At 49.7% G+C, this 12289-nt stretch overlaps 1 protein-coding gene across 13 annotated transcripts in view; it reads right to left on the bottom strand.

Annotated features, from left to right (window-relative positions):
- The window catches only part of DAPK2 (death associated protein kinase 2), a 129053-nt gene that overhangs the window by 58638 nt on the left and 58126 nt on the right, over window positions 1-12289 (bottom strand). For 7 of the 13 annotated variants that reach the window (XR_010839786.1, XR_010839790.1, XM_067029714.1 and 4 more), the window contains exon 3: window positions 2430-2651. The exons of 2 other annotated variants lie outside the window; for them this stretch is intronic. Coding sequence is in view for 5 of the 11 variants with exons in the window: in XM_067029714.1 (XP_066885815.1) it covers window positions 2430-2651 (222 nt within the window). In the remaining 6 variants the exon portion in view is untranslated. Of the gene's footprint in view, window positions 1-2429; window positions 2652-5975; window positions 6112-12289 lie in introns of all 13 variants that reach the window. 4 more of the 13 variants (XR_010839789.1, XM_067029717.1, XR_010839788.1 and 1 more) reach the window with 2 other exon arrangements.

Genomic DNA, 12289 nt, shown 5'->3' with positions numbered 1-12289 from the left:
GTCTTAGCAATCCCTAGCTCCATAGCCAGGCACCCTGAGACAATGAGGCAGCTTGAAAGTAAAGGAGGAGACAGAGAAACTACGAACAGACAGAACTTCACAAACACAACAGCTCACAGGAGCACCAGTGTGACAACTGATGTTATGGGCGGTGACAGCTCACAAGAAGAGGGCATGTAACTCTTGGTTAGCCATGAAGCCTGCTGGAAGAAACAGGGACATCTCAAGAGCATCCGAGACCCCAACTCCCGGGGTTCTACAAACAGGGAGTAACAGACAACTTCCCCAGCAATGACAGAAATGCCAATTAAAATGACAAAAGAATATCATAACTGTAAAAGACAATAATGAACCCTGCTTTAAAACAAATGACCCAGGGCTGGCAAGGCTGCAGGCAGAAAGAAACGCTCCCATGTTGCACATGGTGCTGGTTAACCTGTTCTATGAAAGTGAAGATACCAAGAGCCCTAAAAATGTCAGCCCGATTACCCCATTCCTGAGGATCTGTCTAAAAAAATTAATCCAAAAGAAAAGGGGGAAAACACAGGAAGAAAGTTGTTTTATGGCAGTAAAATGTGTAATGGTTAAAAGCTGGAAATTAAAACACCGAATGTCCAACAACAGGGAGATACGGGTATGTAATTTAATGAAACATGATATAGTCAGTTAAAAGGGAAAAAGCTATTCATGGCATTATGTTCACTGGGGGAAAAGTAGAGCAGGAAATTGTACAAGTACAATGATTGCATGCAAATAGATAAAGACTGAGAGGAACCACAGGGAAACAAATAGCTGTGTTTGGGTGGTAGGCATATGAATGTAATTTCTTTTTAGTTGCTGTAAAGTTCAGTTGCTGTAAAGACTTTTAAAGAACTCGCCTGGCTTTCCCAGCAAAGGTGGGCTTGTCACTCTCTGCTGGGAACCAGTGCTAACCCTTAGCCTTGGGGTTTGCCACACCTTGGGCCATCCACATGGCTGGCTACATCTGTGGGAACCCACCAGGCTTGTCTGAGTGAGGCAGGTGTATACACTGACTGGTCCAATTGGCTAAGAGGTCCCTGGGAGAAACACAGAGGACATTGGGAGTTAGACGAGGGGAGAGCATGGGTAATTCTATGCACTTAAACATTGAGATGGATAATTTAAGAATCCAATGCAAAAGTATGCAAATGCCCATCTGCTACATAAATCTATAGGCTGACAACACCAGAGCATAGTTCTCAAATTAGAATGGTCTCAAATGTCAGGTGGTCCACCCAACCCACACGCAGGTTAAGGATGGCTGCCTGCTTTACAGATGAGAGCTGAAGCTCAGAGGGGTGAGGTGACTTGTCCCAGGTCACAAAGTCAGGGATTGCTGAGACAAATGCTGCCACTCCTCTGCTAACTGGCAGATGCCTCACGCCTCTGAGGCTCAGAACATTCTTGACAACCCGCTCTTGCTGCTTGACTAGACACAGCCATTTCAACTTGTGCCACAGCCCAACTCAAACTGTACTAACCGCCGGAGGCCCATCTCCGCCTCCCCAATCCATGGGGGGCATCTCCAGGAGGGACACCAGTTGGCCAACCAACCCCTGGAGTCGTGGTGTCACCCATCCAAACTCCACCAGACTGTGAAGGATTCCCCTGCAGGGCCAGCCCAAGGCCATCCCACCACAAGCGCACAGCAATCTGCACAAGCAGCGTGGACCCAGTCCTGGCCCCACCACTTCCTGGTTGTAGGATCTTGTAAATGACCCGGCCTCTCAGTATTCTTGTCTGTAATATGTAGGTAATAAGACTCTCCATGGGATAGGATTGTTATGAGGATTAAATGAGGTAACAGACATTCTCAGCAAAGTGAATACAAAGTTCTCTTGGCGTAAGTGGGACACTACCCTCAACACAGCTTCCGTGAAGACTGAACAAGACAACACGAAGGACCCAGCAAACGCTTGGCTTACAGCAGAGCTCTCAAGTAATAGTTACTATGATAATGATAAAGGCATCAAACACAGCACAGAGGCAGGGGGGGGTTCCCAGGAAAGGGCTGAGAAGGGCTTTGCAGAACCTGGAGGATGTTTGTTCTTCCCTTCCTCGTAGAACAGACTCTCCCTGACAGCCCCCTGCTCCGCCTTCCACCCTCTGCCCCTCCCCCGCATCCTCCCACGTGCTCACCAGCCAGGAAAGGACCCCAGTGCTCCCCACTTCTTCCCTCTGATCCCCAGGGTCCAGTGAAAGTCAGACCTAGACCCTCGCCTTCAGTCCCTGCTGCACAGCAAGCCTGGGTTCAGGAGGAGGATGGGATAAATGAGGGAAACCACTTCCCACTGACTTCATCTCCTCCAGGTCGGGCTTCTGTCAGGTTGTTGCTCCCTCTGGGGCCTGTGGCTGGAGCTCCGCCCCGCCCTGCTGCCCCGCCCCCCCAGCCCCAGGCACCCACTCACAGCTCGAGGATGAGCACCACGTCAGTGCGGTTCTCGAAGACGTCGTGCAGCGTGATGACGTTGGGATGCAGCACCTGCCGCAGGATGCTCACCTCCCGCTCGATCTCCTCCCGGCACACACCCCGCCGGCTGGCCTGTGTCTGCCGCTTCTTGATGAACTTGGCTGCGTACTCCAGCCCCGTGCTCTTCTCTCGGCACTTCTTCACGATGGCGAACTGGCCGCTGAGGGGACACAGACCCGCACACGGAGGGCATCACTGTGGTTACTGGGGAAGTGACCTGGTTGTCACCCCTAGGCCACAGTAACTCAGAGTCATTCTTCTAGGGCAGGACAAATCATGCCACCAGCCAGCATCCCCACATGGCCATCAACCAGTGACTGAGACAGAGTAAGTACTGGGCTTCCCTTCTGTTCATATGAATCCTTTACCTTTTACTAGGAAGGAATGTTGGTATTGTACACTGTACACTCCCAGTGTACAGATGGGAACACTGAGGCCCTGAAAGGCTATTGGTTTGATCTGGATGACACAGCCTCATCGTTCCAAAGCCTCAGCTAGAACTCCTGTCTTGTGTCTACCAGATGAAATCACAATGTCCAGAGGTTTATACTAATTAATGAAAAGATATTTAAGGAAAAGCAGGACTTTCCTGGCGGTCCAGTGGTTAAGACTCCATGCTCCCACTGCAGGGGGCGCAGGTTTGGCTGAGGAACTAAGATCCCACGTGCTGTGAGGTGTGGCATAAACAAACAAACAAACAAACAAATAAATAAAAAGCAAAAATGGTCAGCATGGTCAAAATACTAACAGTAACAATCATCTGTTTGGGCCTCCCTTATCTGGAAGCAGGTACAAATTCATCTATTTGGAATTGTGAGGGGACAAAGCACCTCTATAGTCTCATGTTTGTACCTTTGTTTCCAACCCCTCCCAACAAATAAAAATCTCAATTACCTGACATGAGCCAAGTAGTCAGATAATAAAGGGACAGAGCTAATATGAGGATGATGCACTTAAAGACGAGGCCAGAGGCTAAGCCGGCTGGGTTCAGGGGGATCCTGGTGGAGGTGAGGGTGGGGTGGAGGCAGCCTAACATTGTTAGTAAGCACAGTGGGTGTTCATCACGGTGAGAAGACTGATAGGACCATAGAATCGTAAAATGTTAGGAGACTGAGGCACAGGAGACATCAAGTGACTCACCTGAGGTCATCACCAAGTTAATGGCAAAGCCAGGCCCCAGGGCCGAGTGCCCAGCCCACTGTTCACAAAGCCGCTAAGATAGTTAAAGGAGTCAAGATGATGCTTAGTGCCCTTCAGGGCTGGGCCTGAAAATCCTTCACTCCAGGGGCCCAGACAGCAATCATGAAATGGTGTCCTTGCCAGAGTGGCAGGTGGCCCTAGGCCAGCCTCCCTGAGTTCTTCAGGGGCAGCCCCCCACACACACACACACACAGGGAAGGGCAGCAGCCTCCTGTTTCACCATCTCAATCCAGGCAATCGGTGGGGGCCACTCGAAGTCCCTGGTGACTGCCCAGTAGCCACCCTCCTGTGGGTCTTTCCACTCCCCTTCCACCAGTGCCCCATGTTTTCTTGCCAACCACAATACCCACTGCTTGAGACAGAACTCAGAAAATTTTAAGGTTCAGCTTAATGGCTAAACAAGGGGCCATGAGACTCCACACTTTGGAGGTACTCTCTTAGTGGCTCTGGAGTAAAAGTTACAAACAAGTGCTCTGGATATTTGCCTCAACCTCAGAAAACAACATCACATCTGAACCACTACATTACTAGAATAATCTTTAGTGAGACAGCCTTCAAAATAAACCCAAGTGATTAAAAAAAAAAAAAAGTCAAGTAGAGCAAATAAGGAATAGATATGCCAACACTTAAATAGCATACTATGGCAACCACCTTAGAGAATTTGCCAAACACATGTTCATGCATCTCTCCACCCCCTCATCCCCCAATCACCCAGTGCTACCTGAGCATCTACTCTGTGCCAGGCTCTGAGCTGCACAGTAAGGGTCAGGGACCAAAGGCACAGACACCAGATACAGATGGAGCTCTGGGGAGGGAGAGGGCCCTGGCTGCTGGGCTGGGCTGGGAAGCCTTTGTGGAGCCAAATGTCTATCACACTGTCTGCTAACTCTAAACTATTAGAGTTAACTCAGCTATTTATGCTCCAAATATTGGCTCTGGGCTGTCTACACACTAGGGGTTGACACAGGTGGAGTGAAGCCAAGCCTCCCAAAGTCAGAGGGAACACATTCAGTGAGATCTCTGGTCACTGGGAGCTGCTTTGGGCCTTGGGACATCAGGTTGCTTAGTGGGTGCCACCAAACACTGGACAAAGCCTCCAGTCCCAGGCAGCTGTAAGTCTCTGTGTCAGGATGGCCAAACTCCTTTCCTCTCTCTCTGACACCTCAAGGGGCCTGGCATTGGCAGCGCTGAGGGATGGGAAAACCAAAGCTTAAGGATTTTAAGCGATTTAAGTTTATAGAGCACAGAGGTGGAAGCACAGGGATTTTATAAGGCAGAGCTAAAGATTTCTGGTTACCTTGACAAAGCTTTCCCTTTTCCTGTGAGGGAAACGGAGGCATTTTTCTGTATCACATGCCTGAAAAAATCCTCAAACTCTCAAAAAGCAAATGAGTGTTTGCTCTTCCTGGTTGAGTGTTCTCTCCGTGAGAGCAGCTGCGGCAATGAGAGGTGACTGGGGGTCAGGCCTAACACGAGCAGGCGTCTCCCTCCAGCCAAAAGGAGGTATTCTGAGAGTGCATGACTAACACAGAGCCAAATACCAAGTAACGTCACTCATCTTCCCTCTCTTCACGGGACAACGGTCCTCTACTCAACCTGCCCTGGGGAGTCTCAAGGAGAGCCAAGGCCACTTGCTGGTTTTCCCCTCTCCTTGAGCTGGTACTGGGAAGTGTGCAGAATTTGCTCCACGAGGCCAGCCCTGGGGCAGGGAGGCCTTGGGCAGGGAGAGCAGCCTTCCGGGTCAGACAGGCCTGGGCTCAGGACACTTACACTGCCTATCTGCTCTGAGCAGCAGTTTTCTCATCTGTAAAATGGGAACTGTGATTCCCTACCAGGGAATTGTGAAGACTGGAAATATGTCATGCCGGCCCACAGGCAGCTCCAGTAAACGGTGACTATTACGTCTTATTAGTTAGTTGCTCACGTGAAGGCAGAAGCCAGTGATCTACATGGTCTGCAATGTGTGGCCAGGGCATCAGTGCGATTTTAACACATCCCCACCCCACCCCCTGACGATTCCAGTGCACAACCAGATATGGGGATATCTTTGTTCTAAGCAATTAACCAACTCCTTTCATCCTTAGAGCAGTGGTTCTCAACCTTGGCTGCACACTGGAATCACCAGGGGAATTTGTTTTTTGGCCACACTGCACAGCATGCGGGATCTCAGTTCCCCAACCAGAGATCAAACCCACACCCCCTGCAGTGGAAGCGCAGAGTCTTAACCACTGGGCCACCAGGGAAGTCCCGGGGAATTTTTAAATTACTGCTGCCTGGGTCCTACCTCCAGAGATTCTGATCTCCAGGGTCTGGGCTGCAGCCTGGGAATCAAGATATTTAAAAGCTTTCCGGGTGACCGTGACGTGCAGTCCAAGCTGAGAAACACCAACTTACAAAAGTCTTCTGATTATCTCCATTTTCTAGATGAAAAAAGTACACCACTGTTACTCACATTATTCTTTGCCCTCTTCAGTATTGATATATTACCCTCTCCTGTAGTTCTTTGATTTGATCATTAGAAGGAGGATGGGAGGGGAGAAAAGGATGGGAAGGGAGAAAAGTAAGGGGGGGGTATCATCTCTTCCACCAGGACAGTTTTTGTTTGATTTGCAAATCAAGGCAGAAGACCACCCCGGGCTCTGGGAAATAATAGGAATGGAAGTTTGCAGTTGGGCACCCCCTGGTCACTGTACCTACAGCATATGCACGAAAGCCAGACCTGAGGTGGCTTCGTCACGACCCCCAGAAGACCCGAGGGCAGGTGGAAGCAGTGATAGCGATGAGCTCTTGTCTGCCCATCAGGAAGGATCTGAAGCCAGAAATTCAGGCCCTGGGATGCAGAAGTCGCTCAGGTAGGCTACAGGGCAAGGGGTGGACAGCGAGAGCCCCTCTAGGTTAGGACAGAGCCACCCAGGCTCTGCTCCCGGGAGGGAGCAGAGAGGAGCCATCCGACCATAAGGGAAGTGATTACCAACACTAATTCAAAAATTATGGGAATGCTGAAACACTGACGTACATAGGCAGAGCACGCATATTCCTCTTCCCGCCTCCCTAGCAAGAGTCAGTTCCTAACCTGAATGCAGCAAAGGGAGGGTAGTCTGGAGGTCCAATTCCTGGTCCCCGTGACCTGCCACCAAAGCTTCGTGGGCTTGGACAAGGAGCTGCCCTCTCAGTTGTCTTCCTCCACCTGCCACCTGAGGTCCCACCTCAGAAAGCTTCCTGTCAGAAAGCTCCTAAGAGCCCATGACAACTCTGAACAGAAATGAAGCTTTCCCTTCACTCTCCAAATTCCATCTCTGGGCTGATGTCTGGAGACTTGGGTTCTGGTCAGGGCCCGTCCACTAACTGGTCATAACCCTGGACAGCCTGTTCAACTCTCTGGGCCTCAGGGTCCTCCCTTGTCAAATGTGGATGAGAAAACCCCGCCTGTCCACCTCACAGGGCTGTTGGGGAAATCATAAGATAACACCTGACAAAGGACTTAACTATCCAGCACAGTAGAAAAGCAGGAGGCAGGGGTGGGTGGAATGCTGAGCCCGAGTCTGGCTTGCAAAAGTCACGTAGGGGGGTTTCCGCGAAGGACAGTAAATCCGCAAGACACAGAAACTACCTTCCCTGCTCCTGCCAGCTGCTCTCCTGCAAGTTATGTCAGGAACACGCCCCTCTTCCCAGGCAGAGGGCCCAGCCCCTCACTCACTCAGTGCCCCGGGAGAACAGAGCAGGCTGCGTGAAGATCAGCATCACAGTCACAGACAGAACTCGGCAGGGCCCAGGGTGGCACCCCATGAGGGTCTCCTGTTGTCTGCCCAGGAATCAGATGAGGAGTAAAACTAGATCGGCTTCTCAGAACTCAAAAATAGTGTTGCTGTCTCCAACACCAGCTCCTAAGCTTCATGGAGGAGCCTGGCTCAATTACCACCGAATTCTTCACCGCCAAAGAAGAGTAATCTGGGCGTGACCCAAATCTCACACCCTGAGATAGATTTTGTATAGCAATGTGGACATCCCAGCATTTACATACAGATTTTCTCTCTGCAAGCTAACTGTATTTTTATTCTCTCTTTTAATATTTGAAGGTACCATTCTTAGCTCCATTTTACAGATCAGAAAATGGAGGCTTAGGGAGGTTAAGTGACTTGGTGGTTGGGCCAGGTAGCAGGCCCTGATAGCAGGGTTAGAATATAGAGTCAGGTCAACTGATTCCAGCTTCAGTGAGACTCTCAAGGTAACTAGCCAGCAGTTAGAGGAATAGAGGAGCATTTTATCACTGACAGTATTGAGAATTGCCAGTGCATGATGATAATAAAAAGTAGACTAATTGTTATTCAGTTTTATCATTGGTTTTGAATTCTCCAAAGACAATGCACCCGTCATGGCCGGCATTGAGGCAAGACCACTGCCACTGCCCACCCACTCCCAACAGGTTGGCTATGGCCAACTAGACTTGTTCTGGCAACTCCCAGCAGCTGACTGCCAAGGTGTTTTGTAAGGGTTACGGATAGAGTGGGTCTAACTCATTCTCATTCTCAGTCAGCTCTGAAGTGTCCATGAACTTAGTAATTTGCCCCAAAGTCCCCAGGTGGTCAAGGCTGAGATGAGGCAGAGCTGTACAGAATGCAGAGCCCCCCGCCCCCAGGGAGGAGATGCCATGGGAGGTTAAAAGGTAACAAATGGGAAGTGCTCCAAGTCAGAGGGATGTGGGGACCAGGTTCCTCCTCCCGCTTCCCCCAAGCAATCACTGCAGTTCCTCTTCCCACACTCCAGAACGATGAGCCGCGATTCCTCTGGAATTAGCCTGCAAGTTTGCAGGACCACTGGGCGGGGATGATGCTTAGAAGCTTCCAGTCATGGCCACCCCAGGTGCAGCCCAGCAGGCGGGGGAATGGGACATTCAGCCAACATGTGTCAAATGTGTGGGCCAGAGGAGCTCAAATCTACAGTCCACAGGAACCACATCAGCCTGATCCCAGAGGACCCACACCCCAATCCCAGGGCAATAGCCTGTCTGAGGATGGTGTCGCTGGCCCCCTCCCCACACCTCTGCCTAGTCAGGCTTGACTGACCCTGACTGTTAACCCCCTCCCCCTTCCAAAACATCTCATATCTAGCCAGCCACTCCTGATTCCCATGAACAAGATCTTTCTCCCATTGCCTTAGTAACCAACTTGCTTCTGGTCTCCTATATCCAAGTCCAGGATTTAGAGTCAAAAGACCCAGGTTCTATCTCCAGCTCTTCTACTGTGACTCTGAGCCTCACTTTCCTTGTGTGTGACACAGACATAAGAATATCCCAATCTTACCAGGCTATAATGAGAAAGAAATGAGATAAGTATCTAAAAGCACTAATAAACTATAATTCTCTGTGAATGTGAATTATTCTTTCTTTCCATCCACTGGATTGCCATATCTGGATCCTGGTCTCCATTTTCCAGTCCCAGCCTTGAATCTGATTCAGCCCCTGTGAACCCCATCCACAGATCCCAGCTTAAAAACAGTGCTGGAGAGAACTGGGGCCGTTGAAAGGCAGGGTCCCCAGGTGGTGCCAGGATCCAGGAAGACAGAAAACACTTCGGGACACAGTCACCCAAGGTCAGGGCAAACAAGGGACCAGACATCCAGGAAGCCAAAAAAGGGTGAAGAAATACAAGGGTGCCAGAAGTGGGAAGTAGCAAGTCAAGATTCCAGGCCAGAGAGATGAGGGTAAGGAGCAAAAATTTACCAAAAGCCAGGTGGGCAGTACGTCAGCAGCTAGGTGGGCAAGCAAGGAGTGAGAGGCACGCAAGATGAGCAGCCAAGTCAGCAGCCGCACATGGAGATTGGAGCAGACAGAAACATCAGCACAAGACCTGCAAACACAAGAGCACCCAGAGCTGTTCAAATGGCCTTTTCTCCCAGCTAGTGAGCCAAACCCACTGTCTAACGAACCCATTTCTCCTCTCTGACTGTGTTGCTCATAACTTTCTAGTCTCCTGATGATGATTTTAAAACTTATTTGAGGTATGGAACCCTCTCTCCAATAAATCTTGCACAGAAGCCTAATATGCAAAACAGATAAAAAGCAGTACTTCTGGGACTTCCCTGGTGGTGCAGTGGTTAAGAATTCACCTGCCAATGCAGGAGACATGGGTTTGAGCCCTGGTCTGGGAAGATCCCACATGCCGCGGAGCAACTAAGGCCATGCGCCACAGCTACTGAGCCTGTGCTCTAGAGCCCATGAGCCACAACTACTGAGCCCGTGTGCCACAACTACTGAAGCCCATGTGACTAGAGCCCGTGCTCCGCAACAAGAGAAGCCACCGCAATGAGAAGCCCACGCACCGCAATGAAGAGTAGCCCCCGCTCACCACAACTAGAGTAAAGCCAGCGCACAGCAACAAAGACCCAACGCAGCCAAACATAGATATAAAAAATAAATAAATAAATTTATTTTTTTTAAACAAGGAGTACTTCTTTTGGGGGGAGAGGCACTCAGAGGTCACCTACTCAGAGCCCACCGACATGATGCCTAAAGGGGCCTCATGGAACCCCAAGGGCTTCAGGGAACACAATTTGAGAAGTACACTCTATAAGCATGGAAGCATGCTCATTGATGATCCCAAAGCAATTTCAAACTGTAAGAAAAAAGAAAAAAAAAGGAGAAGTAGAAAACACTGATGAAATAATTCTCAAAATTATTATCTAGTCTGTTAAGAAGTTACTCTGACCAAGCCAAACTCAGGGTCACCAGTAAGGAATACATGTAGGATAAGCATCAGGAACCAGAAGTTTCCAGAGAGCTGAACCCTGACCTACAAATGGCCCCTGTCCAAGAAGTCACAGGTGTCTGCCTGTGCTGGCCAGTGGCAGCTGCTTTCACATCTTAGCTCATTCAATTCGCTGTCCCTCAGACTAACTTCCTTCCTCTGATACTTTTTATTTTGGGGGGGGGCAGAAAAAATTCCTAAAGCACAAAAAGGGAGGACTTGTTGAGCAGAGCCAAGTCAAGCTGAGCTATGATTACCTTTTGGAATCTATTTTTAAGTCTAAGCACATTTTGATGCTGTTGTCAAATGAACATGAGCCCACAAGTCCAAGGCCTGAAATAAATTAGGCTCAGTTTAAGTTGGACTTGGCTATTCAGGGAAAGGTTTTCACTGAAAATACAGCTCAGTGTCCTCTGGTATTTCCCTTGGTTTAGAGTCTAGATTCTAGACACTGACATGAGGTAGGTTACTATGGTTTGAAGTGTTAGCCTTGGAGGGTACCACCCACCACTCACCATCCACCCACCTGTCATCTAGTCCCCTAACTACCCACCCACCCATCCACCTAACTGTCCATTCACCAATCCATGCATTCACTAATGTACTCCTCCATCCCTCATGTATGGATCGGTGTCCTAAGTGCTACAAACAAGACGCACCCCACAACTTGAAGGGCTCATAGTCAACTGGGGAGATCAAACACTCATGGAAAAAGAAATATGGAATGGATGTATAGAAATAGCTGTCTCAGAGTCAACTGCATGGGAAACAGTAAGTGCTGCAGCAGTTCAACAGAGGGAGAAAGTATCAGCCAAGGGAGTCAGGGGAAGCCTTAAGGAGCAGGTGGGATTTGAACCAGGTGCCACAGTGTACTATCAAGCCATTCAAGATGGCTGTTCTCTTGCTCTCTGGACATCCCCTGCTGGACCAGTCCCTGCCTCACCTACACCCTACTCACATAACTGACCTTCCCTCTTAATCATAGAGCCTAATCAGTCAATGCCTACATACTTGCCCCCGGCCCTAGCTAGTGATTGTTCTAATCTCTAGATCAGAACATCTTGACCAAGATAGCTCATCAAAGGGGCCATGAGGGGCCTGCTCCTCTGTTGGTTTCCCTAGTAACCTATGAGCCAACCTGATATCCTGATGTCAATTCCCTCTATAACTGGTAACCTCACTCTCCCACCTGGGAGTGAAGACTAGCTGCCCTGTCCTGCCCACCATCTGCTGCACATGGTGAAGTGTCGCTCCAGAACCTTGCTTCACACATGTAAGATCCCCCCAACCATTAAACCACTGATGTCTCTGTCGCTGACTCTGGGCTCTTTCTTCGGTCTTGAGGCTGGGCAAGTACAGGGCATGCAGGCCTGCGGGGTACAGCCCAACAGGCAGAAAAAGCTGGATGCAGACAGGCAAAGGGGAGTCAGCTCGCCACAGCTGGAGAAGCAGGGAGTGATACACAGATGCTTTATTCTGGGCAGGCCCCAACTTACCACCTCTCTACCTCACTTCCTCCCTGTCAAGTGGCCACTTTCTCGAGGAAGTACATCAAGAAGCTGAACTTGCCCTTTCCTCCCCTCTTTGTGTGGGTGGAGGGAAAGGAAGACAAGTGGCCAGCAGCCAATGATGTTCGCTTGTAGGACTCCCTTCTCATCACCTGAGTTCCTGACAATCAGATGTACCTTTGATTAATGAAAGAACTTCAGCAGAACAGGTCAACTTGCTTGATCCCAGAAATGCTAGCCAATTGGCCTTCACAGCCTGGGTGGAGCCCAGGAGGCTGGACCATAACAGCTGTGACCTTTTGCATGAGCTCATGCTACAGAGCAAAAAAGGGACTACAACAGGAAGA

Source organism: Kogia breviceps, chromosome 3 (assembly GCF_026419965.1).
Source record: "Kogia breviceps isolate mKogBre1 chromosome 3, mKogBre1 haplotype 1, whole genome shotgun sequence".
Lineage (NCBI taxonomy): Eukaryota > Metazoa > Chordata > Mammalia > Artiodactyla > Physeteridae > Kogia > Kogia breviceps.
Note: the sequence above shows the minus strand (reverse complement) of the source record. Positions and strands in the feature narration are given on the sequence as shown.